Source organism: Falco naumanni, unplaced genomic scaffold, assembly GCF_017639655.2.
Source record: "Falco naumanni isolate bFalNau1 unplaced genomic scaffold, bFalNau1.pat scaffold_179_arrow_pat_ctg1, whole genome shotgun sequence".
Classification (NCBI taxonomy): domain Eukaryota; kingdom Metazoa; phylum Chordata; class Aves; order Falconiformes; family Falconidae; genus Falco; species Falco naumanni.
Genome location: NW_024427387.1, coordinates 30,550 through 54,174, shown reverse-complemented (window position 1 = coordinate 54,174; position 23,625 = coordinate 30,550). Strand labels below are relative to the sequence as shown.

Genomic DNA, 23,625 nt, shown 5'->3' with positions numbered 1-23,625 from the left:
AGAAGAACTTTTGCTGGTGCCGGCTGCAAGGGCGCTCCCAGAGAAAGGGTGGTCCTGTGTGATGCTGGGGTTGGAATTGGTGATGTCTCCTTTCCTTAGTCTCGTTAAGGCTTTGCAGTGACAATTTGGTGCTTCGCTCCTATTGCTCTTTTATCATATTGCTCACAGTAACTGCCACTGGTTTCCTTTTATCATATGGCATGCTATTTTCTTTTATTGCAATATAAGAAACTGCATTTGATATATTCCATTATTTGATATACTTGATAGATTTGATTATATTTGATGGGGAGTTCAGCTTTGCTGGGTATCCAGTCAGCCAGCAAAACAAAATTCGGCATAGTCGGCAGCGTACGAAGTAAAAATCTATTTAGGAAAAAAAAAATGTTCCTCGACTTGCTATTGTCAGGTGGGAACCATTGCCTTATGGTGTTTGGGCCAGAGTGGTCTGGTGGTGCTGGGCAGTTGGGCCATGCCAGGGACAGAGGGACGGGGGCAGGGGAGGGGGCGGGGGGAAGGGGTTTAGGGACGGACGGGTGGGAATTGATGAAGGATTTTAGGGATGGACCGGGGTGTGGGGGTGTTTGTGGGTATGGGGGGGGGTGGTGGGGGTGTGTGTGTGCCCCACCCCGCAGCTCCCCTCGACTGCTTCCTCCTCACCAGCACCTGCTCAGCACCCCAGAGGGGCTTCCCGGAGAGTTCCCGGAGAGCCGGGGAAGGGGCTGTCCTGCACCGCCCCTCCAGACGGGCGCCGCGCAGGCAGACCCCCGAGCCCCGCCGAGGGAGGGCAGCGCCGCTGGCCGCCCCCCTCCCGCCGCGTCTCCTCACCTGCGCCCCGCGCCTCGCGCAGCCAGCGACCCCGACCGCCGCTGCCACGCGCGCACAGCTGGCGGGAAGAGGCGGCCCCTCGGCCTCGTGCCCAGCACAGGCTTCGCTGCAGGCCTACGAGAGGTAAAGCCGGTCCCGGGGCACCATCCTGGTGAAGGAGAGAGAAGTGCGTGACCTGCCAACACAGGGGTGGCCCCGCCCCCATGCGCCCTTTGGTCGGTTGCTATGGGAACGAGTCGGGCTGTTCCCCTGGCAACCGGCTGACAAAGGGCACACAGGGGAGGGACCACCCGTATGTTGGGAGGTCACACACATCTCTTCTTGACCACGATGGCGGCAGGCCCCTCGGCCTCGTGCCCAGCACAGGCTTAGCTGCGGGCCTACTAGAGGTAAAGCCAACTTGGGGTGTCCCCCTTTCCAGGAGGCTTCTTAGGTTGCACATCCTCTGCCTTCCTAACGAGGAGCTCTGGTTTTGATGCCCACTGTGCTATCAGGAAAAATCCCCCCTCAGTTTCTGTGTGGTTCAGCAAGAGAACAGGGCAGCAGACTGGCCCTGTAGGCGCTTCTCAAGAGGCCGGCTGGAAAAGTGCTCAGGAAACACGTCATTTGCCTTCCTGGAGTGACTTGTGTGCATCTTGAGTGGTGCTGGTAACAGTGTTGCCTCCTCTGTCTCTTCCAGTGGCATACCCGGATTGTGTGTGTGCGTGGGAAGTCGACGATGAGCTCGGTGGCAGTTTTGAGCCAGGAGAGCTTTGCCAAACACCGCAGTGGCTTGACGCAGCAGCAGGTGAAAGGTGAGAAGACACAGCTGAGTTCCTGTGATGTGCCTCTAAATGGAGACTGCGCAGGCAAGGTTCCTTGCTGTTAGCCAAGCTCGCTCCATGCCTCCGGCTCCCCCTAAGTGTCCAGGCACGGCGTTCGCCATTCCTAGGCTGGCGGCCTGCCAGACTCTGGCTTTCCACCAACAGGAGCACATCGGTGGTGCTGCACAGTGCCGGGCCAGGCGGAGGCAAGCCTCAGATCTTCACAGAGCTCTGGCTAGCAACGCTGTCAGCCGTGGGGCAGGGCATGTGCAAGCAGGGGTCATTGGGCTGCAAGAGAGCCTTGTGGGATCAGTGTGCTGGATTGTCACTTCCTCCTCTGCTCAGCCAGGTGCTGGGGAAAGTCAGTATAACCATATTGGCTGACTCACTGATGGGTCTCGGCACCCATTCTCCAGCTGCGAGCTGGCCCGCTTGGCACAGACCAGTGCCCAGCTGAGTCGAACATAAGCTACAGGCTTTCCCTGGACTCTGCCCCAACTAGAGTGCTTCTGCTTCTCTCTGCCTTCTTCCTGGGCATGTGTCTGTCCTTGTCCCCTTCTGACCTACAGCCTTGCTGTGTCCCTTTGATTTCTTTCTGCTTGGCCTGTTGTCCCCTGATGAAGCTCCTCTCAACAAAGCTGGCGATAATGTGCTGTGTTTGCTGCCACCATTCACTTGCACGGTTGCTTCCTGCATCCATAGCGGCACCTACTGCAGTCTGTGCTGTGCTGAGCTCAGCTGAGCTCCAGACTCGGCTGCTCTCCACAAGCATAACTGTAGCAGGGTGAACAGTAGTGCACAAGTCCTTTGTTGTCCCTCTTTGATGATGCCTCAATAGAGTTGCACTGCCTATGAATGGGGACGTTTCTGTGGGGACAGCATCTCATTGGCCTTGTTTGCTTCACCCCAGTAACAGCTTTAAACTCGGAAGAAGAGAAGGATCCTCCCACCTACGAGGAAGCCTTCCCTGCGCTCCCTGAGAAAGCACCATGTTTGGAAGCTGCCCGGGAACCTGCTGGGCCCTGGAGCAAAATCCGGCCAATAAAGGCTTCTGTCATCACTCAGGTTGGTGGGAGTGGGTGTCTTATCTCCCTCCTTTTCATCCCTCCAAAAAGTAGGTGAAGCGAAGCTTTCCCTGGAGTATGAAATCCCTTAGTGTGCCAGAGTAACTGCCTCTTTGCTGTCCTTTGCCCTGGGGCACAAGGAAGACTGCGGCTGAATGCTAGGACGGCTCTGGAGGGGGAGGGATGTGTTGAAAACTGCCCAGACAAAGCTCTGCATCCCTGTTGCACAGTCAGCTGGAACAGGCCTGAAGGGAGGATTGCAGAGGGAGGCACTGACAATCAAAAGCACACTGACACCTTGCTGTGCCCTGCTTGTGTCTGTCCCGTGGCTGAGCAGGTGTTCCATGTGCCACTGGAGGAGAGGAAGTACAAGGACATGGATCAGTTGGGAGAAAGCAAGCAGGCCAAGATCTGCCTTGACATCATGCAGAAGACGGGAGCTCACCTGGAGCTGTCTCTCGCAAAGGACCAGGGCCTTTCGATCGTGGTCTCTGGCAAGCCGGAAGCAGTCACGAAGGCTCGGAAGCAGATTGTCGCTCGACTGCAGACTCAGGTGAGGGCATCTAACTGTTTCTGCCTTCATCTTTGCTCTTCCCCAAGACTCGCAAATGCTTTGAGACCCTTGGGCCCATGTGCTTGTAAGCCAAAGAGGTGTGTTGTTACATGACTAATTCAGCTTTGCCATACGTTTTCAAAGCACCCAATTGGCAATTTGGAATGGGAATGAGGCTTAAAATAGGGTTCCAAGGTAATTACAGGCCGTGGTGTTGCATGAAGCGTGGAGTCTGCGATCTCCGGAACATTTGAGTTGCAACCAGTGACTTTGTGCTGAGGTGCTGGTGCTGGAGGGGGTGCAGGAGTAGTAGTGTGTAGGAGGAGTAGGAGGGCAAAGCTAGTAGTGTGTGAGAACGGGACTGTGCTTTTCCTGAAGCCCTTCAGAGGAGAACGTGGAAGGCTGGGAGAAAGAAAAGTAGAGAAAAGGAAGTCCTGCCAAAAGCCAAAAGCTTCGGGTCAGGGTTCTGCCTTGTGTAGCTCAAGGCACACTGGTAAGGAGCCACAACCCTGTTGTTTCGGTTGCTTCAGTCCTCTAGGTTTTGATCTCTTACCTTAAGGTTCTCGAGCTCATAGTCAAGGTGGTAGCTCTTGTTAGGATGTATCGCAGCCAGGTGTTGCAGTGTGTTTTAAAGTATAATGCCAAAGGTAGGTAATGCGATGTTAATACCATGTCTGCTTAGTGCTGTTCAGCCCCTGTGTCATACCCTGCCAGAGGAAAGAGAAAGGAACGAAACCCTACATCCACAATGTGCATCTGAAAAATCAGTTCAGGTCGTGCCGCCACAGATCCGTGAGCCACTGTTCCCAAATATACCTCCTACTGCCCTGGCCCCAGGTCTGGAAGGTGTGTCTGTATTCCAGCTTCTCTTAGGCTTGGCTGGCTTCAGGACAGGAACACAGAGCTGAAAAGTCACACCGAGTGATCTTTTCTTCATCTTTTATTTTTCCATTATAGCTTGAATGTTCATTGTCTGATTGCTGTTAGTGGTTACCTAATCCCAGGGACCAGGAGCACGATAGCAGTCATCAGCTACCAGACCTGTACAAACTCAGTGAGAAGGGAAGAAGTCAGGAGCCCTTGTATAGACCAGCCCTTTAATGGTAGATTGAGAAGGACCCCTTTTGCATGTGGGGCCTTCTAGAAGCAGTCCCAGGAGCAGCACGTGCTACACTTGAAGACACCTTAGCACTTAAGTAGCGGTGAGCATCTGCTAGCTGCCTGCCTCCTGCAGTAGGTTTCTGGTGTTGAATTTCTCTTTCCTAGGAGTCATACTGTATGTCTTGTTCTCTGTAGCCTTGGCAGCAGGTGTCAGAGTTCAGATAAACTCCAGCTGTGCGCTGTCATCTCAGTTGTTGTCTGGTGTCTTACACTGGAGGAGAGGCACCTCCTCGTCTGTGTCGGAAGGCCTTTGCTAATTCAGGGTACCGCTCCTGTGCAAACAGAAGGGTTTTGAGGGAACGGTGGGGTCTATACTCCTGGCACGGAGGCGCTGTAGATCAACTGGTACAGTGTCAGCCCTCAGACAGAGTGTGCTGGGAAGGCGTTGTGTTTGCTCTGAGGAGCAGTACCACTGAGCAGCGTCTACCTTGCTGTCCCTGGCTCTGTTCCTGTGGATCTGCCAGTGCAGGCAAGGCTTCTCACAGATGCTTGGTTCTTCTGCTGCAGGCTTCAGCAACAGTTGCCATCCCCAAGGAGCACCACCGTTTTGTCATTGGAAAGAAGGGTGAGAAGCTGCAGGACCTGAAGCTCAAAACTGCAACCAAAATGCAGGTCCCCCGCCCAGATGACCCCAGCAACCAGATCAAGATCAGCGGCACTAAAGAAGGGATTGAGAAGGCCCGGCACGAGATCCTGCTTATCTCCGCTGAGCAGGTACCTCAGTACTGTGATCTCTCTCATGGCATTGGCTGCTCAGCCATTTTGCTTCCCCGTGGTGTAGTCGGAGTTTGCAGCCACCGTGGCTACAGTCAGTGGCTAACGTTCGCCTGAACGGAGACGTATGCTGTGCCACTCGCTGGCTGTGTGAGCACCGCTGCCAGGTCCTGAAACTTCTTGTGCTGCGTTTTGTCCATGTCTGAAGCCAAAACAAGCATTTGATAGTTGAAGCGACGCGTCTTAGGTGCCAGCTGAGATAAGGCAGGAGATCACAGGGGTGAATATCGTAAACAAGGAGCAGCAGCAGCAACCGTATTTGTAGATTGAAAGAGGTGGAGATCTACAAGCCCGCCAACTGAGAAGGTTGCTTGGGCCAGAGTGTCAGGCAGGACACCCCTGGGAACTTAGCTGTGCCTGGCAGAGACTGTAATATAGAGGGCAGTTCCCACCAAGGTCTGTTGTGGGCTCTTCCAGGGTAAGCGTGCCGTGGAGCGGCTGGACGTGGAGAAAGTGTACCACCCTTTCATTGCTGGCCCTTACAACAAGCTGGTGAGGGAGCTCATGCAGGACACAGGGACGCGCATCCACATTCCTCCACCCAGTGTCAACAAGACCGAGATAGTCTTCACCGGAGAAAAGGAGCAACTAGCCCAGGCTGTGGCTCGAGTTAAGAAGATCTATGAGGAGAAGGTACGGATGGTCCATAAAGCTTCCCACCTTCCCCTGGCACCTGCTCCTAGGCACTCTTCCCTTCTTGTTCTACTTTTGTGCATCCCTCCGTTGCATCTGGCTCAGCAGCCCTTGCAGTACATGACCCCGAATCCTACCGTTTCCTCACTCGGCAGAGTGGGAGCCGGGCTGATACTATCCGGGAGGTGACAGATTTCACGCTTTTCTGTATCGTGGGACTTAGCAGGCCACCAAGAGCTCCCCTGGCTCTTGTTCACACCGGTGCTACTAAGGAAGGAAAGAAGTGTGAAGTCTGCAGTGGTGGCCAGCTGACAGTATCAAAGTTGCTACCTAAGTAGAAGTTGCTGAAGAGCGAATGTCACTCCAGTTTATTTCCCACAGCCAACGCTGCTGTGAATATCCTTGTTGTGGGTTGCTGGGCTGTTTGTCCTCGTGGTTAGGTCTGTATTTGTACCGGTCTGGATTTCAACAATCGGCTTATAGCCTGCACAGTGTTGCATCACGGCACTGCCTGGGAGACGGCTGGGAGTTGAACCCTGTTGTCCAACGGGGGGACGGGGGGGACGACAACGACATGCCTGTGTGTGCGTGTGGTCTCTTCCATGCCGTGTCCCAGGGAGCTTGACACAGCATGCTAGTTTTGTACTTCCCCTGTGAATTTTTGAGCACAAGGCTTTCTGTAGGCAGGGGCCCAAGGGGTGCTAGGGTACTGCCGAGCCACTGTGCTCAGCTTGGCTTTGCTCTTTGCTGGGCGCAGAGTCTGACTGCATCTTGTGCCTCTTCCTGTCGCTCTTGTCCTTCCCCGCCCCCTTGTGATTGACGCCTCAGTGTCTCTGCCCCTACAGAAAAAGAAGACTACTACTATTGCAGTGGAGGTGAAGAAGTCCCAGCACAAGTATGTCATCGGCCCCAAGGGGAATTCCCTGCAGGAGATCTTGGAGAAGACTGGAGTCTCTGTCGAGATCCCACCCATTGACAGTAGCTCGGAGACGCTGATACTGCGAGGCGAGCCTGAAAAACTGGGGCAAGCATTGACTGAAGTCTATGCAAAGGTACTGACAAGATGGGCTAGGCCTCCTTTGAAGGTCCCATGAAGATACATTTGTGAGCACTGACGGGTGTAGCGGGGGTGCTCTCTCTTGGGCCATTAGAGGTGCAGCTTAGAAGTCAATACCGGAGGTGCAGCATGGGAATTGGAACTGAATTGTTGTGAAGGCCTCTTCCAGTTTGTCCATCAAACAGCTTCTCTGTTTTTCTGTCTCTCAGGCCAACAGTTTTGCCGTCTCCTCGGTCTCTGCCCCCTCTTGTCTTCATCGTTTCATTATTGGAAAGAAAGGACAGAACCTGGCCAAAATAACTCAGCAGATGCCAAAGGTATGGATGAGCTGGTTAGCTTAGCACCCCCGGCGTAGAAAAAGGTTTAGTCCAGATCACTCGTCACGGGAGAGAGAGGTGTATTCTAGCGTGGGTAAACCCAGGGGGAAATGACACAGATCTTTGCTGTTCAAGGGAACCCTCTCTTTTACTGCTGCAAACACTGCTCATCCTATGTTATTGTCATGGGTTGAGCCCTTCCAAGGAAGCTTTATGTGGTGCTGTTTTGAGAACTGATGTAGCAGGATACCTGGAAATGCTGAGTGCAGCAAGGCTTCTCCCTGGTGAGTTAGACGGTATCTAGATAAAGGCTAGATGAGTAAACTTCTCCAAAGCCCTTGCAGAAACCGGGACAGCACCAGAGCCTTGGGCTCTAGGCACTGCCATATGGCCTGACATCGTTAAGTTACTGACTTGGGAAATTGTGGGGATTTTGTTTGGGCTTTTTGGGAAGAGGCGCATCTCTTAGTGGCAGGGATCGATGGTGTAGGCCTGACCAAGAGCATTGGCCTGGCTTGGATCTTGGCAAATTCTTAAGAGATTCATTGTCTTTCACCTCAAGGTTCGCATCAAATTCACTGGAGGAGAGGATAACATCACTTTGGAAGGGCCTACAGAAGATGTGCATGTGGCTCAGGAACAGATTGAAGCCATGGTGAAGGAACTGATGAGCTGGAGTTACTAGTTCCAGTAAGAAACTGGGGGAAGAAGGGGCAACAGAGCAGAGGGGCCCCTGCTTAGGGCCCTGCTTAGGGCCAGAAAAAATTAGAACTTGGTTTTTGGCAATTGTTCATTGAAACACGTACTTTGTGTGCTAACGCAAACTGTCAGCATTCCTAGAGTTGTATGTAACATGCTGCCTGTGTGGCTGAGGGCTGCCCGGCAAGTGTGATGTGTGTGAGAGACACAGTTCAACTGTGAAGTGAGTGGGGGGTCCCGATCTGCGTTTCCGTGTTCCCCGCGAGGGGGCCGGCCAGAGACGGACGAAGCGATTGAAAAGTCGACGTATGAAGTGGTGGAATGCACTATTAGATATCAGAACGGGGAACTGTGGACCAAACACTAGAACGAATATCATTTGGGACAAGCACGAACGCGGGGCCCCAGGTCAGTAAAGGGGAGTCAGAGGCCTTGGGAATACAGCCTATTAAACCCTGTTCCACAGGCAGTAACGTAACATTTGAGAACCGAACGGCAAGTCAGGAAGATCCTTTCTTGCTGTGGCAGGCTGCTTGTGTAAGGCTTTTATTGTCTGCTCAGGATGCTGGAGTAAATGAAGAGAACCAGTCCTTTGGGCGGGAGTGCTGAGGCAAGGCACTTTGTAAAGCGTTCCCCAAAGCAAGGGCAACCAAGTCACGCCTCGTCCTGGCTTTGTGGCTTTAGCAGTGCTTCCTGGCTCTTATTGTTGCAGGTGCTGTTTTCCTGCCTGAAGCCCTGGGGCTCCTGGGTAGCCGCCACCCCCCCCAGCCCGCAGCTGCTGTCCTCAATAAAATGATCTTTCCTCTCTTCTGACTACGTCTGCCATGTGATAATTGGGGACTGAGCAGATATTGTTTGGTGGTGCGTCCTAGGGGAGGACTTTGGGATCATCCCTTGGCCCAGACTCCTTGCCAGTGGGCATCACGGCTGAGCTTTATGACTCACAGCACAGTCACACAGGGAGGTGGGGGCCGGATGGCACCTCTGGAGGTGTCACTGTCCCCTCAGCTCCTGCTCGGATTCTGGCTAAGACAACAGCCTGTGCTCAGGCTCGATGGATGCTCCACTGGGGAGCAGCGCCATTAGCTCAGAGCCGGGACAACACGCAGGCAGACACGGTGCCGCCGCTGACCATCACCTGCAGCTCGCTGTCCCCTGCGGCCGTCATCCCTGCACACTGACTGATGGGCAGTTTCTCCAGATGCCCACGCTCAGGGCAACGGTATAAAGCAAACTGCCACGCTGGCCACTACAAATACGTCGGCTCGCCCAAAAAGCTTTTCCAGCAGCTCCAACAGCAGCTGGACTGCTGAGGCTTTTGTGCGTCCCAGTGTGATACGGGAGATGCCCGCACCCTGATGGAGGACGAAGGATGAGCACTCTCACCATCAACCAGCTAACTGTTGCTCATAGGCTGCTGTGGTTCAAGCGGGGCCGCCAGCTGTGCAACACACAGCTGCTCGCTCCCTCCCTCCCTCCCTCCCCAGGGGGATGGCAGGGAGAACTGGGAGGCTCAAAGGGAGAAAACTCGTAGGCTGAGGCCAAGGCTTTGATGTGTGCAGGGGAACGTGCTGGTGCAGTTTGTGATTGAAAACTGCGGGGACATCTTTGGGGAGGAGGTGGCCGGCCCCTCCCCTCCATCAGCCGAGGAGGTGCCAGCACCTGTGGACAGGTGCACAGGTATGAGGAGGGGCTGAGGGTTTTCAAAATCTGGGGCTTCTGGTCCAATTCCTTATTGTGCTGCTGGTGGATTTTGGTTTAGGTGTTGTCCACTTCCACGAGGTCACTTTGCTGCACGTGCTTTTGTGTTCCATGGGTGCGTTTGGAAGATCAAAGGAGCCGTGCAGGTGAAGCAAACGCAGAGCCCCAGGCAAAAGACTTCTTGCACACAGCACCCTCTCTGCTCATCCTCTACAAAGAAGCAGGGGCAGGTATGGTGGTGAAATCAGAAATAGTAGAGGGATGTCAGGCCAAGAAACACTGACACGTTTCTCATGTATGACAGTAGTTTCTGATAGGTCCAAGCAGCTGCTGTGCCTCCTCCTGTCATTAGATCTCTTGTCTGTTTGACTTTTCCCACCCTCTAATGATAGAGAAGAAAAACCAGAAAGGTTGTTTCTCAGATGCATTGGGAATGTGCTTAATCAATCTAAATACCTACAAGAAGTCAAATACAAAATCGCAGATTTAAAAATAAAAGGCTCACGCCCCAGAATGGGATAATGCTGCCCAAGGGATAACAGCAGAACCGTGTCCCAGGAAGGCAGAAGAAAGCCCAGCAGAACGAAGCTGGCAAGGGTCTGTCCTACCCTCCAAGGCCCCTCCAGTTTGTGGTGCCCCAGCCCGCAAGAAGGGGCAGCCCATCGTCCCAATTCATCAGAGCTCCTGAAGCCTATCTTGCGACCGTGCAAAATGTGGATAATGCAAAGCAACCAAAGGGATCTTATTTGAGGAGCTAAGGTAGCAATTTGGAAAACGGTAGCTTACTACTCCAGGTGTCTTGCCACCTGTCAACTTCAACCTTTCCGGTTCAGGCACTTGTACCTTTGCCTCCAACCACCCCCGAGAGCACAGCAGACTCCTCGGTAGACCCGGAACAGCTGATGAGCCTTTCAGAGGAAAGAAGGTAAAATGAGCTCCCTTTGTTTAAAATGAGAACTGATTCCAGTTGATCGTGGTTTTACCTCTCTAATAACACTGTGGAATATCAAGGTTTGCAGGGTCTTTCGTTTCAGGAAAATGAAAAGCAAAGAAACAGAAAGGGAAAACAGGTCTCTGGAGAAGAGGCTGAAAGCACACCAGAAGAGAAAAGGAGAGAAGAAAAGCTTTTCGAGATCAACCGCTGAAAAAATTCAGGAAGGTCAAGAAGCCCAGGTGTATCCAGACACTGCTGTCCATCCCTCAAAACTCTGAACACTGCACTAAGTGCATGAACTATTTTTAGCGTGCACAAAGATGGCCCCGGATAGGAAGCAGACACCTGCCTTTTGGAAAAAATTGCGTGTCAGCAGGAAACTGCCGTTCCCAATGTTGCAGGTTTGGTTTTGCACTTACTGAAGTACTGTTTGCTCAAGGGTAAGCAGACACCTCGCCACAAGAGCCTCGATCCTTAGCTATTTGCCTAGCTACCGAGATAAAGAGGCAAAGTAAGTCCCGCTGTTCTGTCCATGTTAGCAATCCTCACGCTGCCCTGTATCATCTGGATCCCAAATATGCAGCAACGTTGTTCCAGGTCACTACATACGCTTTAGATGCTGGCCCTTTTTCAAAAGGCCGCGGTTCACCTGAGGTAATTTGGGGGCGGGTGGTGGTGTTTGTGGTGGTGGTGTGTGTATTGGGATGGACACTTTTTAGTTTCTTACTTCTTCTTCCCTTACCAGTAAACAGAGGTCTATTTCTCAAGATCTTGAGAAATGTCCTGAAAATAAGTTTTCGTGACTTTTTTGTATATAGATGAATACTCTTTTAATGTACACTATTTCACTGTTGCTAGAAGTACTATATTCCACTTCACATGGCTTGCTTCAGTGACAGCCTTGTACCGTAAATTCATATCGTGTACCCCCTTTTTCTTGGGGTCCACAAGTTGCGATGCCTGCAGTTTGTAGTCCCTGCATGCACAGGCTATCTGCCCTGGCTGAAACCTGACAGGATAACAAACGGTGATTGCTTCAGGCAGCTTCCCTATGCAGATGTCCCCGGAACCCCTTTGGAAGAGTAACCCGGAGAGGGTGCTTCACGGAAATCGCAGGCACTTCCAAAGCACGGAACTAATGAGCAGGACATGCACGGGAGAGTCTGTGTTTAGTAGCCACCTTATAGCTTGAAGTGAGCGATTCTTATTTGCTTTCCAAATCCATTTTCCTCCTGCCTAACCCAATTGGAAGTGTGAGTTCCACCGCAATTTTTTGTGATGTACTGAATGTATTCTTTTTTAAAAGCAGGTGCCACCTTCTTGGCTTTGCTTCACGCTTTGTGCTGTCCCCTTTTTCTATGTACAAGAAACCCCACTGAAGACAGAGTGTTGATGGTTCTATTCAGCTGCAGGGGAACTGCCATGGCGGCTGTAAGAGAGGGGCAGGGCCGGGCGCAGGCCGGGGGGTTTATCCGTTCTGAGCCCCTCGACCCCTGCTGTGCATATCTGACAGCCCTGCCTCGCTCACAGCCGCTGTCCCAGAGGGAACAAAGCCCAGGAGAGAAAGTTCTCTGTCGGCTCAGGGGAAGCACCATGCAGGGGTGCAGCACCCTCGTGTTGCAGCCAAAGTGATAAACGGGCCTTGCTTAGCGCAGCTCTCCGTGCAAAAACCTCCGTGGCTGCAAGGATCTCAAGCCTCGACTCTGAGCGCTCGATGGAGCTCCCTCCCAGCCAGCCGAGATTCCCGACCGTCCCGACGTGGCGCTTTCCCTCCCAGCAGCGCCCATGCCCATTGAGTGCCTTTCGCTTGCAGCCGGCTGTAATGCCGGCATCAACCCTGCACCCCAGTTTTTGGCCTCTCTGAGTGTTGCTCACTAGGATAGCCCCGAGAGTGACACCCCCCCCACCCCCAACCCCCGTGCCGGCTGCCCCCATTGTGTCCATAGGGATAGCGGTTTGCCTGCGGGCATGGTGGGATGGTGTTTCTTCCAGGAACCACATGGGTGGCAGGGTGAGCCCTGGGGGGGCTTGCGCTGCCCGGGCTCACAGCTGGGGAGGCGGATTCCCCGCTCGCAGGGGCTGGGGGCGAGGGGAAGTGTTTTAGGGACGGACCGTGGGGGCCGGAGGGAGGGGTTTGAGGGACGGACGCCGAGGAAGGCCTCCTGCCTGCAGCGATGGCTCAGGCCCAGGGCAGGGCTCTTCTCTGGATGCCACGGGGTCGATTGCAGAGGAGCAGGCTGCCCCATGCAGGGAGCAGGTGCGTGCCGGGGCTGCCAGGGGCCCTGCCTGCCTGTTCCCAGCCCAGCCCCAGCTGGGGCCAGCCCTGCGCTGCAGCCCCTGGGGCCGAGGCGCACGGAGCCGGGCATTGCTGAGGGTGCTGCACCCTGACGGGCCCCGCCGCCGGCTGCCGGCTGCCCTGGGCTGCCCCTCGCTCTCCCCAGCTCTGCCTGCTGCCAGTGCCGGGGGCACCGCCACGGGGCTTGCCCCCTGCCCACAGCTGCCCTGACCCACATCTGCAGCTGTACGTGGTGCCCACATCGCACAGCTGGGGCGGGGGTGGCAGGTCTCTCTGGTGGCAGCCTGGGACTGGGGGCAAAGCCAAGCCCATCCCTCGCTTGTGATCTTTGTCCCCAGGGAGAGCCAGTGCAGACGTGTGCTGGCTGGAGAGTGTCCCGCGGGGAGGTGACGGCCGACTGCAGAGCAGCACTGAGACCCGCGCGACAGCAACGGCAGCCGGTGGCTGCAGAGCAGCCCAGGGGAGCTGGTTCCCTCGACGGGCCCCAAAGCAGCCTTCCTCAGCCCCTGCTTTTGGTGACGTGTGGAGCAGCGCAGGGATGTCTCTCAGGCTTCCAGGCCTGAGGAGGCTTTCCTCCCCAGGGGCACTGTCAGAAATCCTGCTCCCAGGATTAAAGCACCCCTCCCCCCATGGATCCGAGGCTGTGTATCCAGCCCCCTGGAGCTGGGTACAGGTGCCCTGAGCGGGCTCTCAGGGAGGATGGGGCCACCTGCCTGGTGGCTCTGACACAGAAATGATGAGCTGAAGCCCTGTGATGGTGGCTGGCCGGCTCAAAGCCTCCGAGTGCCTCAGCCTCTGTCCCCAGGAGCGTTTATCCCAGGCCCTGTTTCAGGGTGTGAAGATGGGTGCCGGTGATGTCCTGGTGCCTCCGTCTGGCTCCCACTTCAAGGTCGTGATGCCTGAGGTCAGGGACCACCTGAAGGCCTTGGCAGAGATCTCAAGGGACTTTGTGTTCCATCTAGTGTTGCCTTAGGGCTACAATGTGCTGCGGTTTGGGGGCAACAAGGTTACGGTATGCCAGAGGTCAGGCGAGTTAGTGTCAAAGTGTGTTATTGTTATGGACAGAATCTGGGTTTGTTGGCCCGGCGTTCCTGGGGTTATGGCATTTTTATCTTATCTTGTGAACTGTGTGGTGGGTTTCTTTGTGGAGAGTGCCTTTTTTCACCTCTATTGCCTTTGTGGGGTTTGGATGGGTGCCTTTGGTTTGTGTACAGAGTTTCTTCTAGTTGTTTTTCTGCTGTGCTGGTGGATGGTGGTGTTTTTTCTGTCTTGAAACCATCGTTACTGGTCTAATATATCTCCTGCAGGTCAGGCAGTGTCACTTCTGGCGTGGTCTGACTCATTTCTGGTGAGTTGGTAGGTAGGTATGGAGGACTTGTGGTCCCTCCATGGAGGATGACTGCTAGAGGACTAAGAGGCAGATCTGTGGAAGGGTGAGAGGACTGCTGGCCCATAAGTAGTGACTGTCAGAGGACTAAGTGTACTTGAATTTACGTGGGCTTCCAAATTCATGGTTGTTTCTCCTGCCTTGCGGAAGAGCCATGGGAAGTTACCAGCCACACGGAAGGATAAAGGATTTCCCAAGGCTACGTGGCTTTTTGGGGTTTGCTTTTGAGTAAGAAAGTCTTGTCTCTACATGAGCGCAACTGTGAACGGTCAATTTTGCTGACTTTAGAGAGCAGGGAGCTGCACTTTTCTGATGTGCCTCACATGGCTGTACGGACAGACTGAGAACCAGCAAGATGATTCCTTCCTGTCACCTTCTCCAGGGGAACAGTGCTGCACTTTCACAAGGTGAGCTCTGGTTCTGCATGAGTGCACAAGTTTTTGGTCAATTTTCTCACCACAGGAAGCAGGGAGCAGAACTTTTGCTCTGTGCCTCATCACATGGCTTCCAGGTCAGGGTGAGAAACAGCCAGAGAATTCCTGCCTGTCACCTTCTCCAGGGGAGCACTGCTGCACTTTGTCAAGGTGAGTTTTTTTGGGCTGTGCATGATTGCCAATGAAAAGAGGTCAGTTTTCTCACCACACAAAGCAGGGAGAAGAACTTTTGCTCAGTGCCTGACAGGGCTACCAGGGCAGGGTGAGAAGCAGCAAGAGAATTCCTTCCTGGAACCTTCTCCAGGGGAGCCATGCTGCCCTTTCCCAAAATGTTTTTTTTTGGCTCTGCATGAGTGCAAAAGGTTTTGGTCAATTTTTCACCACAGAAAGCAGGGAGCAGAACTTTTATGATGTGCGTCATGTGTCTGCCAGGGCAGGTTGAGAAGCAGCAAGAGGATTCCTTTCTGGCACCTTCTCCAGGGGAATTTCCCAGTTCCCGAGAGACTGCTGGTGCCGGCTGCAAGGGCGCTCCCAGAGAAAGGGTGGTCCTGTGTGATGCTGGGGTGGGAATTGGTGATGTCTCCTTTCCTTAGTCTCGTTAAGGCTTTGCAGTGACAATTTGGTGCTTCGCTCCTATTGCTCTTTTATCGTATTGCTCACAGTAACTGCCACTGGTTCCTTTTATCATATGGCATGCTATTTTCTTTTATTGCAATATAAGAAACTGCATTTGATATATTCCATTATTTGATATACTTGATAGATTTGATTATATTTGATGGGGAGTTCAGCTTTGCTGGGTATCCAGTCAGCCAGCAAAACAAAATTCGGCGTAGTCGGCAGCGTACGAAGTAAAAATCTATTTAGGAAAAAAAAAATGTTCCTCGACTTGCTATTGTCAGGTGGGAACCATTGCCTTATGGTGTTTGGGCCAGAGTGGTCTGGTGGTGCTGGGCAGTTGGGCCATGCCAGGGACAGAGGGACGGGGGCAGGGTGGGGGCGGGGGGAAGGGGTTTAGGGACGGACGGGTGGGAATTGATGAAGGATTTTAGGGATGGACCGGGGTGTGGGGGTGTTTGTGGGTATGGGGGGGGTGGTGGGGGTGTGTGTGTGCCCCACCCCGCAGCTCCCCTCAACTGCTTCCTCCTCACCAGCACCTGCTCAGCACCCCAGAGGGGCTTCCCGGAGAGTTCCCGGAGAGCCGGGGAAGGGGCTGTCCTGCACCGCCCCTCCAGACGGGCGCCGCGCAGGCAGACCCCCGAGCCCCGCCGAGGGAGGGCAGCGCCGCTGGCCGCCCCCCTCCCGCCGCGTCTCCTCACCTGCGCCCCGCGCCTCGCGCAGCCAGCGACCCCGACCGCCGCTGCCACGCGCGCACAGCTGGCGGGAAGAGGCGGCCCCTCGGCCTCGTGCCCAGCACAGGCTTCGCTGCAGGCCTACGAGAGGTAAAGCCGGTCCCGGGGCACCATCCTGGTGAAGAAGAGAGAAGTGCGTGACCTGCCAACACAGGGGTGGCCCCGCCCCCATGCGCCCTTTGGTCGGTTGCTATGGGAACGAGTCGGGCTGTTCCCCTGGCAACCGGCTGACAAAGGGCACACAGGGGAGGGACCACCCGTATGTTGGGAGGTCACACACATCTCTTCTTGACCACGATGGCGGCAGGCCCCTCGGCCTCGTGCCCAGCACAGGCTTAGCTGCGGGCCTACTAGAGGTAAAGCCAACTTGGGGTGTCCCCCTTTCCAGGAGGCTTCTTAGGTTGCACATCCTCTGCCTTCCTAACGAGGAGCTCTGGTTTTGATGCCCACTGTGCTATCAGGAAAAATCCCCCCTGAGTTTCTGTGTGGTTCAGCAAGAGAACAGGGCAGCAGACTGGCCCTGTAGGCGCTTCTCAAGAGGCCGGCTGGAAAAGTGCTCAGGAAACACGTCATTTGCCTTCCTGGAGTGACTTGTGTGCATCTTGAGTGGTGCTGGTAACAGTGTTGCCTCCTCTGTCTCTTCCAGTGGCATACCCGGATTGTGTGTGTGCGTGGGAAGTCGACGATGAGCTCGGTGGCAGTTTTGAGCCAGGAGAGCTTTGCCAAACACCGCAGTGGCTTGACGCAGCAGCAGGTGAAAGGTGAGAAGACACAGCTGAGTTCCTGTGATGTGCCTCTAAATGGAGACTGCGCAGGCAAGGTTCCTTGCTGTTAGCCAAGCTCGCTCCATGCCTCCGGCTCCCCCTAAGTGTCCAGGCACGGCGTTCGCCATTCCTAGGCTGGCGGCCTGCCAGACTCTGGCTTTCCACCAACAGGAGCACATCGGTGGTGCTGCACAGTGCCGGGCCAGGCGGAGGCAAGCCTCAGATCTTCACAGAGCTCTGGCTAGCAACGCTGTCAGCCGTGGGGCAGGGCATGTGCAAGCAGGGGTCATTGGGCTGCAAGAGAGCCTTGTGGGATCAGTGTGCTGGATTGTCACTTCCTCCTCTGCTCAGCCAGGTGCTGGGGAAAGTCAGTATAACCGTATTGGCTGACTCACTGATGGGTCTCGGCACCCATTCTCCAGCTGCGAGCTGGCCCGCTTGGCACAGACCAGTGCCCAGCTGAGTCAAACATAAGCTACAGGCTTTCCCTGGACTCTGCCCCAACTAGAGTGCTTCTGCTTCTCTCTGCCTTCTTCCTGGGCATGTGTCTGTCCTGTCCCCTTCTGGCCTACAGCCTTGCTGTGTGCCTTTGATTTCTTTCTGCTTGGCCTGTTGTCCCCTGATGAAGCTCCTCTCAACAAAGCTGGCGATAATGTGCTGTGTTTGCTGCCACCATTCACTTGCACGGTTGCTTCCTGCATCCATAGCGGCACCTACTGCAGTCTGTGCTGTGCTGAGCTCAGCTGAGCTCCAGACTCGGCTGCTCTCCACAAGCATAACTGTAGCAGGGTGAACAGTAGTGCACAAGTCCTTTGTTGTCCCTCTTTGATGATGCCTCAATAGAGTTGCACTGCCTATGAATGGGGACGTTTCTGTGGGGACAGCATCTCATTGGCCTTGTTTGCTTCACCCCAGTAACAGCTTTAAACTCGGAAGAAGAGAAGGATCCTCCCACCTACGAGGAAGCCTTCCCTGCGCTCCCTGAGAAAGCACCATGTTTGGAAGCTGCCCGGGAACCTGCTGGGCCCTGGAGCAAAATCCGGCCAATAAAGGCTTCTGTCATCACTCAGGTTGGTGGGAGTGGGTGTCTTATCTCCCTCCTTTTCATCCCTCCAAAAAGTAGGTGAAGCGAAGCTTTCCCTGGAGTATGAAATCCCTTAGTGTGCCAGAGTAACTGCCTCTTTGCTGTCCTTTGCCCTGGGGCACAAGGAAGACTGCGGCTGAATGCTAGGACGGCTCTGGAGGGGGAGGGATGTGTTGAAAACTGCCCAGACAAAGCTCTGCATCCCTGTTGCACAGTCAGCTGGAACAGGCCTGAAGGGAGGATTGCAGAGGGAGGCACTGACAATCAAAAGCACACTGACACCTTGCTGTGCCCTGCTTGTGTCTGTCCCGTGGCTGAGCAGGTGTTCCATGTGCCACTGGAGGAGAGGAAGTACAAGGACATGGATCAGTTGGGAGAAAGCAAGCAGGCCAAGATCTGCCTTGACATCATGCAGAAGACGGGAGCTCACCTGGAGCTGTCTCTCGCAAAGGACCAGGGCCTTTCGATCGTGGTCTCTGGCAAGCCGGAAGCAGTCACGAAGGCTCAGCAGCAGATTGTCGCTCGACTGCAGACTCAGGTGAGGGCATCTAACTGTTTCTGCCTTCGTCTTTGCTCTTCCCCAAGACTCGCAAATGCTTTGAGACCCTTGGGCCCATGTGCTTGTAAGCCAAAGAGGTGTGTTGTTACATGACTAATTCAGCTTTGCCATACGTTTTCAAAGCACCCAATTGGCAATTTGGAATGGGAATGAGGCTTAAAATAGGGTTCCAAGGTAATTACAGGCCGTGGTGTTGCATGAAGCGTGGAGTCTGCGATCTCTGGAACATTTGAGTTGCAACCAGTGACTTTGTGCTGAGGTGCTGGTGCTGGAGGGGGTGCAGGAGTAGTAGTGTGTAGGAGGAGTAGGAGGGCAAAGCTAGTAGTGTGTGAGAACAGGGACTGTGCTTTTCCTGAAGCCCTTCAGAGGAGAACGTGGAAGGCTGGGAGAAAGAAAAGTAGAGAAAAGGAAGTCCTGCCAAAAGCCAAAAGCTTTGGGTCAGGGTTCTGCCTTGTGTAGCTCAAGGCACACTGGTAAGGAGCCACAACCCTGTTGTTTCGGTTGCTTCAGTCCTCTAGGTTTTGATCTCTTACCTTAAGGTTCTCGAGCTCATAGTCAAGGTGGTAGCTCTTGTTAGGATGTATCGCAGCCAGGTGTTGCAGTGTGTTTTAAAGTATAATGCCAAAGGTAGGTAATGCGATGTTAATACCATGTCTGCTTAGTGCTGTTCAGCCCCTGTGTCATACCCTGCCAGAGGAAAGAGAAAGGAACGAAACCCTACATCCACAATGTGCATCTGAAAAATCAGTTCAGGTCGTACCGCCATAGATCCGTGAGCCACTGTTCCCAAATATACCTCCTACTGCCCTGGCCCCAGGTCTGGAAGGTGTGTCTGTATTCCAGCTTCTCTTAGGCTTGGCTGGCTTCAGGACAGGAACACAGAGCTGAAAAGTCACACCGAGTGATCTTTTCTTCATCTTTTATTTTTCCATTATAGCTTGAATGTTCATTGTCTGATTGCTGTTAGTGGTTACCTAATCCCAGGGACCAGGAGCACGATAGCAGTCATCAGCTACCAGACCTGTACAAACTCAGTGAGAAGGGAAGAAGTCAGGAAGCCCTTGTATAGACCAGCCCTTTAATGGTAGATTGAGAAGGACCCCTTTTGCATGTGGGGCCTTCTAGAAGCAGTCCCAGGAGCAGCACGTGCTACACTTGAAGACACCTTAGCACTTAAGTAGCGGTGAGCATCTGCTAGCTGCCTGCCTCCTGCAGTAGGTTTCTGGTGTTGAATTTCTCTTTCCTAGGAGTCATACTGTATGTCTTGTTCTCTGTAGCCTTGGCAGCAGGTGTCAGAGTTCAGATAAACTCCAGCTGTGCGCTGTCATCTCAGTTGTTGTCTGGTGTCTTACACTGGAGGAGAGGCACCTCCTCGTCTGTGTCGGAAGGCCTTTGCTAATTCAGGGTACCGCTCCTGTGCAAACAGAAGGGTTTTGAGGGAACGGTGGGGTCTATACTCCTGGCACGGAGGCGCTGTAGATCAACTGGTACAGTGTCAGCCCTCAGACAGAGTGTGCTGGGAAGGCGTTGTGTTTGCTCTGAGGAGCAGTACCACTGAGCAGCGTCTACCTTGCTTTCCCTGGCTCTGTTCCTGTGGATCTGCCAGTGCAGGCAAGGCTTCTCACAGATGCTTGGTTCTTCTGCTGCAGGCTTCAGCAACAGTTGCCATCCCCAAGGAGCACCACCGTTTTGTCATTGGAAAGAAGGGTGAGAAGCTGCAGGACCTGAAGCTCAAAACTGCAACCAAAATGCAGGTCCCCCGCCCAGATGACCCCAGCAACCAGATCAAGATCAGCGGCACTAAAGAAGGGATTGAGAAGGCCCGGCACGAGATCCTGCTTATCTCCGCTGAGCAGGTACCTCAGTACTGTGATCTCTCTCATGGCATTGGCTGCTCAGCCATTTTGCTTCCCCGTGGTGTAGTCGGAGTTTGCAGCCACCGTGGCTACAGTCAGTGGCTAACGTTCGCCTGAACGGAGACGTATGCTGTGCCACTCGCTGGCTGTGTGAGCACCGCTGCCAGGTCCTGAAACTTCTTGTGCTGCGTTTTGTCCATGTCTGAAGCCAAAACAAGCATTTGATAGTTGAAGCGACGCGTCTTAGGTGCCAGCTGAGATAAGGCAGGAGATCACAGGGGTGAATATCGTAAACAAGGAGCAGCAGCAGCAACCGTATTTGTAGATTGAAAGAGGTGGAGATCTACAAGCCCGCAAACTGAGAAGGTTGCTTGGGCCAGAGTGTCAGGCAGGACACCCCTGGGAACTTAGCTGTGCCTGGCAGAGACTGTAATATAGAGGGCAGTTCCCACCAAGGTCTGTTGTGGGCTCTTCCAGGGTAAGCGTGCCGTGGAGCGGCTGGACGTGGAGAAAGTGTACCACCCTTTCATTGCTGGCCCTTACAACAAGCTGGTGAGGGAGCTCATGCAGGACACAGGGACGCGCATCCACATTCCTCCACCCAGTGTCAACAAGACCGAGATAGTCTTCACCGGAGAAAAGGAGCAGCTAGCCCGGGCTGTGGCTCGAGTTAAGAAGATCTATGAGGAGAAGGTACGGATGGTCCATAAAGCTTCCCACCTTCCCCTGGCACCTGCTCCTAGGCACTCTTCCCTTCTTGTTCTACTTTTGTGCATCCCTCGGTTGCACCTGGCTCAGCAGCCCTTGCAGTACATGACCCCGAATCCTACCGTTTCCTCACTCGGCAGAGTGGGAGCCGGGCTGATACTATCCGGGAGGTGACAGATTTCTCGCTTTTCTGTATCGTGGGAATTAGCAGGCCACCAAGAGCTCCCCTGGCTCTTGTTCACACCGGGGCTACTAAGGAAGGAAAGAAGTGTGAAGTCTGCAGTGGTGGCCAGCTGACAGTATCAAAGTTGCTACCTAAGTAGAAGTTGCTGAAGAGCGAATGTCACTCCAGTTTATTTCCCACAGCCAACGCTGCTGTGAATATCCTTGTTGTGGGTTGCTGGGCTGTTTGTCCTCGTGGTTAGGTCTGTATTTGTACCGGTCTGGATTTCAACAATCGGCTTATAGCCTGCACAGTGTTGCATCACGGCACTGCCTGGGAGACGGCTGGGAGTTGAACCCTGTTGTCCAACGGGGGGACGGGGGGGACGACAACGACATGCCTGTGTGTGCGTGTGGTCTCTTCCATGCCGTGTCCCAGGGAGCTTGACACAGCATGCTAGTTTTGTACTTCCCCTGTGAATTTTTGAGCACAAGGCTTTCTGTAGGCAGGGGCCCAAGGGGTGCTAGGGTACTGCCGAGCCACTGTGCTCAGCTTGGCTTTGCTCTTTGCTGGGCGCAGAGTCTGACTGCATCTTGTGCCTCTTCCTGTCGCTCTTGTCCTTCCCCGCCCCCTTGTGATTGACGCCTCAGTGTCTCTGCCCCTACAGAAAAAGAAGACTACTACTATTGCAGTGGAGGTGAAGAAGTCCCAGCACAAGTATGTCATCGGCCGCAAGGGGAATTCCCTGCAGGAGATCTTGGAGAAGACTGGAGTCTCTGTCGAGATCCCACCCATTGACAGTAGCTCGGAGACGCTGATACTGCGAGGCGAGCCTGAAAAACTGGGGCAAGCATTGACTGAAGTCTATGCAAAGGTACTGACAAGATGGGCTAGGCCTCCTTTGAAGGTCCCATGAAGATACATTTGTGAGCACTGACGGGTGTAGCGGGGGTGCTCTCTCTTGGGCCATTAGAGGTGCAGCTTAGAAGTCAATACCGGAGGTGCAGCATGGGAATTGGAACTGAATTGTTGTGAAGGCCTCTTCCAGTTTGTCCATCAAACAGCTTCTCTGTTTTTCTGTCTCTCAGGCCAACAGTTTTGCCGTCTCCTCGGTCTCTGCCCCCTCTTGTCTTCATCGTTTCATTATTGGAAAGAAAGGACAGAACCTGGCCAAAATAACTCAGCAGATGCCAAAGGTATGGATGAGCTGGTTAGCTTAGCACCCCCGGCGTAGAAAAAGGTTTAGTCCAGATCACTCGTCACGGGAGAGAGAGGTGTATGCTAGCGTGGGTAAACCCAGGGGGAAATGACACAGATCTTTGCTGTTCAAGGGAACCCTCTCTTTTACTGCTGCAAACACTGCTCATCCTATGTTATTGTCATGGGTTGAGCCCTTCCAAGGAAGCTTTATGTGGTGCTGTTTTGAGAACTGATGTAGCAGGATACCTGGAAATGCTGAGTGCAGCAAGGCTTCTCCCTGGTGAGTTAGACGGTATCTAGATAAAGGCTAGATGAGTAAACTTCTCCAAAGCCCTTGCAGAAACCGGGACAGCACCAGAGCCTTGGGCTCTAGGCACTGCCATATGGCCGACATCGTTAAGTTACTGACTTGGGAAATTGTGGGGATTTTGTTTGGGCTTTTTGGGAAGAGGCGCATCTCTTAGTGGCAGGGATCGATGGTGTAGGCCTGACCAAGAGCATTGGCCTGGCTTGGATCTTGGCAAATTCTTAAGAGATTCATTGTCTTTCACCTCAAGGTTCGCATCAAATTCACTGGAGGAGAGGATAACATCACTTTGGAAGGGCCTACAGAAGATGTGCATGTGGCTCAGGAACAGATTGAAGCCATGGTGAAGGAACTGATGAGCTGGAGTTACTAGTTCCAGTAAGAAACTGGGGGAAGAAGGGGCAACAGAGCAGAGGGGCCCCTGCTTAGGGCCCTGCTTAGGGCCAGAAAAAATTAGAACTTGGTTTTTGGCAATTGTTCATTGAAACACGTACTTTGTGTGCTAACGCAAACTGTCAGCATTCCTAGAGTTGTATGTAACATGCTGCCTGTGTGGCTGAGGGCTGCCCGGCAAGTGTGATGTGTGTGAGAGACACAGTTCAACTGTGAAGTGAGTGGGGGGTCCCGATCTGCGTTTCCGTGTTCCCCGCGAGGGGGCCGGCCAGAGACGGACGAAGCGATTGAAAAGTCGACGTATGAAGTGGTGGAATGCACTATTAGATATCAGAACGGGGAACTGTGGACCAAACACTAGAACGAATATCATTTGGGACAAGCACGAACGCGGGGCCCCAGGTCAGTAAAGGGGAGTCAGAGGCCTTGGGAATACAGCCTATTAAACCCTGTTCCACAGGCAGTAACGTAACATTTGAGAACCGAACGGCAAGTCAGGAAGATCCTTTCTTGCTGTGGCAGGCTGCTTGTGTAAGGCTTTTATTGTCTGCTCAGGATGCTGGAGTAAATGAAGAGAACCAGTCCTTTGGGCGGGAGT

General features: G+C 53.8%; 2 protein-coding genes across 2 annotated transcripts; both read left to right on the top strand.

Moving 5' to 3' along the window:
- The first annotated feature begins 1,546 nt into the window (after nucleotides 1-1,546).
- LOC121082039 (vigilin-like) lies at nucleotides 1,547-6,925 on the top strand. The gene is made up of 6 exons (XM_040581379.1): nucleotides 1,547-1,622; nucleotides 2,542-2,696; nucleotides 3,033-3,248; nucleotides 4,917-5,123; nucleotides 5,601-5,816; nucleotides 6,662-6,925. Exons 1-6 carry the CDS (start codon nucleotides 1,547-1,549, stop codon nucleotides 6,908-6,910), a joined length of 1,119 nt encoding a protein of 372 aa, XP_040437313.1. The 3' UTR covers nucleotides 6,911-6,925.
- A 9,753-nt stretch (nucleotides 6,926-16,678) lies between these two features.
- LOC121082038 (vigilin-like) lies at nucleotides 16,679-22,216 on the top strand. Its single transcript, XM_040581378.1, has 6 exons — nucleotides 16,679-16,754; nucleotides 17,673-17,827; nucleotides 18,164-18,379; nucleotides 20,050-20,256; nucleotides 20,734-20,949; nucleotides 21,795-22,216. Exons 1-6 carry the CDS (start codon nucleotides 16,679-16,681, stop codon nucleotides 22,041-22,043), a joined length of 1,119 nt encoding a protein of 372 aa, XP_040437312.1. The 3' UTR covers nucleotides 22,044-22,216.
- The last annotated feature ends 1,409 nt before the right edge of the window (nucleotides 22,217-23,625 follow it).

Bases quoted from the DNA above. Each gene is read 5' to 3' on its own strand.
- LOC121082039 (XM_040581379.1), top strand. From the start codon at position 1,547: ATGAGCTCGGTGGCAGTTTTGAGCCAGGAGAGCTTTGCCAAACACCGC. The intron at 2,697-3,032 runs GTTGGTGGGAGT...GTGGCTGAGCAG, and splicing joins AGGCTTCTGTCATCACTCAG to GTGTTCCATGTGCCACTGGA. The intron at 3,249-4,916 runs GTGAGGGCATCT...CTTCTGCTGCAG, and splicing joins TCGCTCGACTGCAGACTCAG to GCTTCAGCAACAGTTGCCAT.
- LOC121082038 (XM_040581378.1), top strand. From the start codon at position 16,679: ATGAGCTCGGTGGCAGTTTTGAGCCAGGAGAGCTTTGCCAAACACCGC. The intron at 16,755-17,672 runs GTGAGAAGACAC...GCTTCACCCCAG, and splicing joins GACGCAGCAGCAGGTGAAAG to TAACAGCTTTAAACTCGGAA. The intron at 18,380-20,049 runs GTGAGGGCATCT...CTTCTGCTGCAG, and splicing joins TCGCTCGACTGCAGACTCAG to GCTTCAGCAACAGTTGCCAT.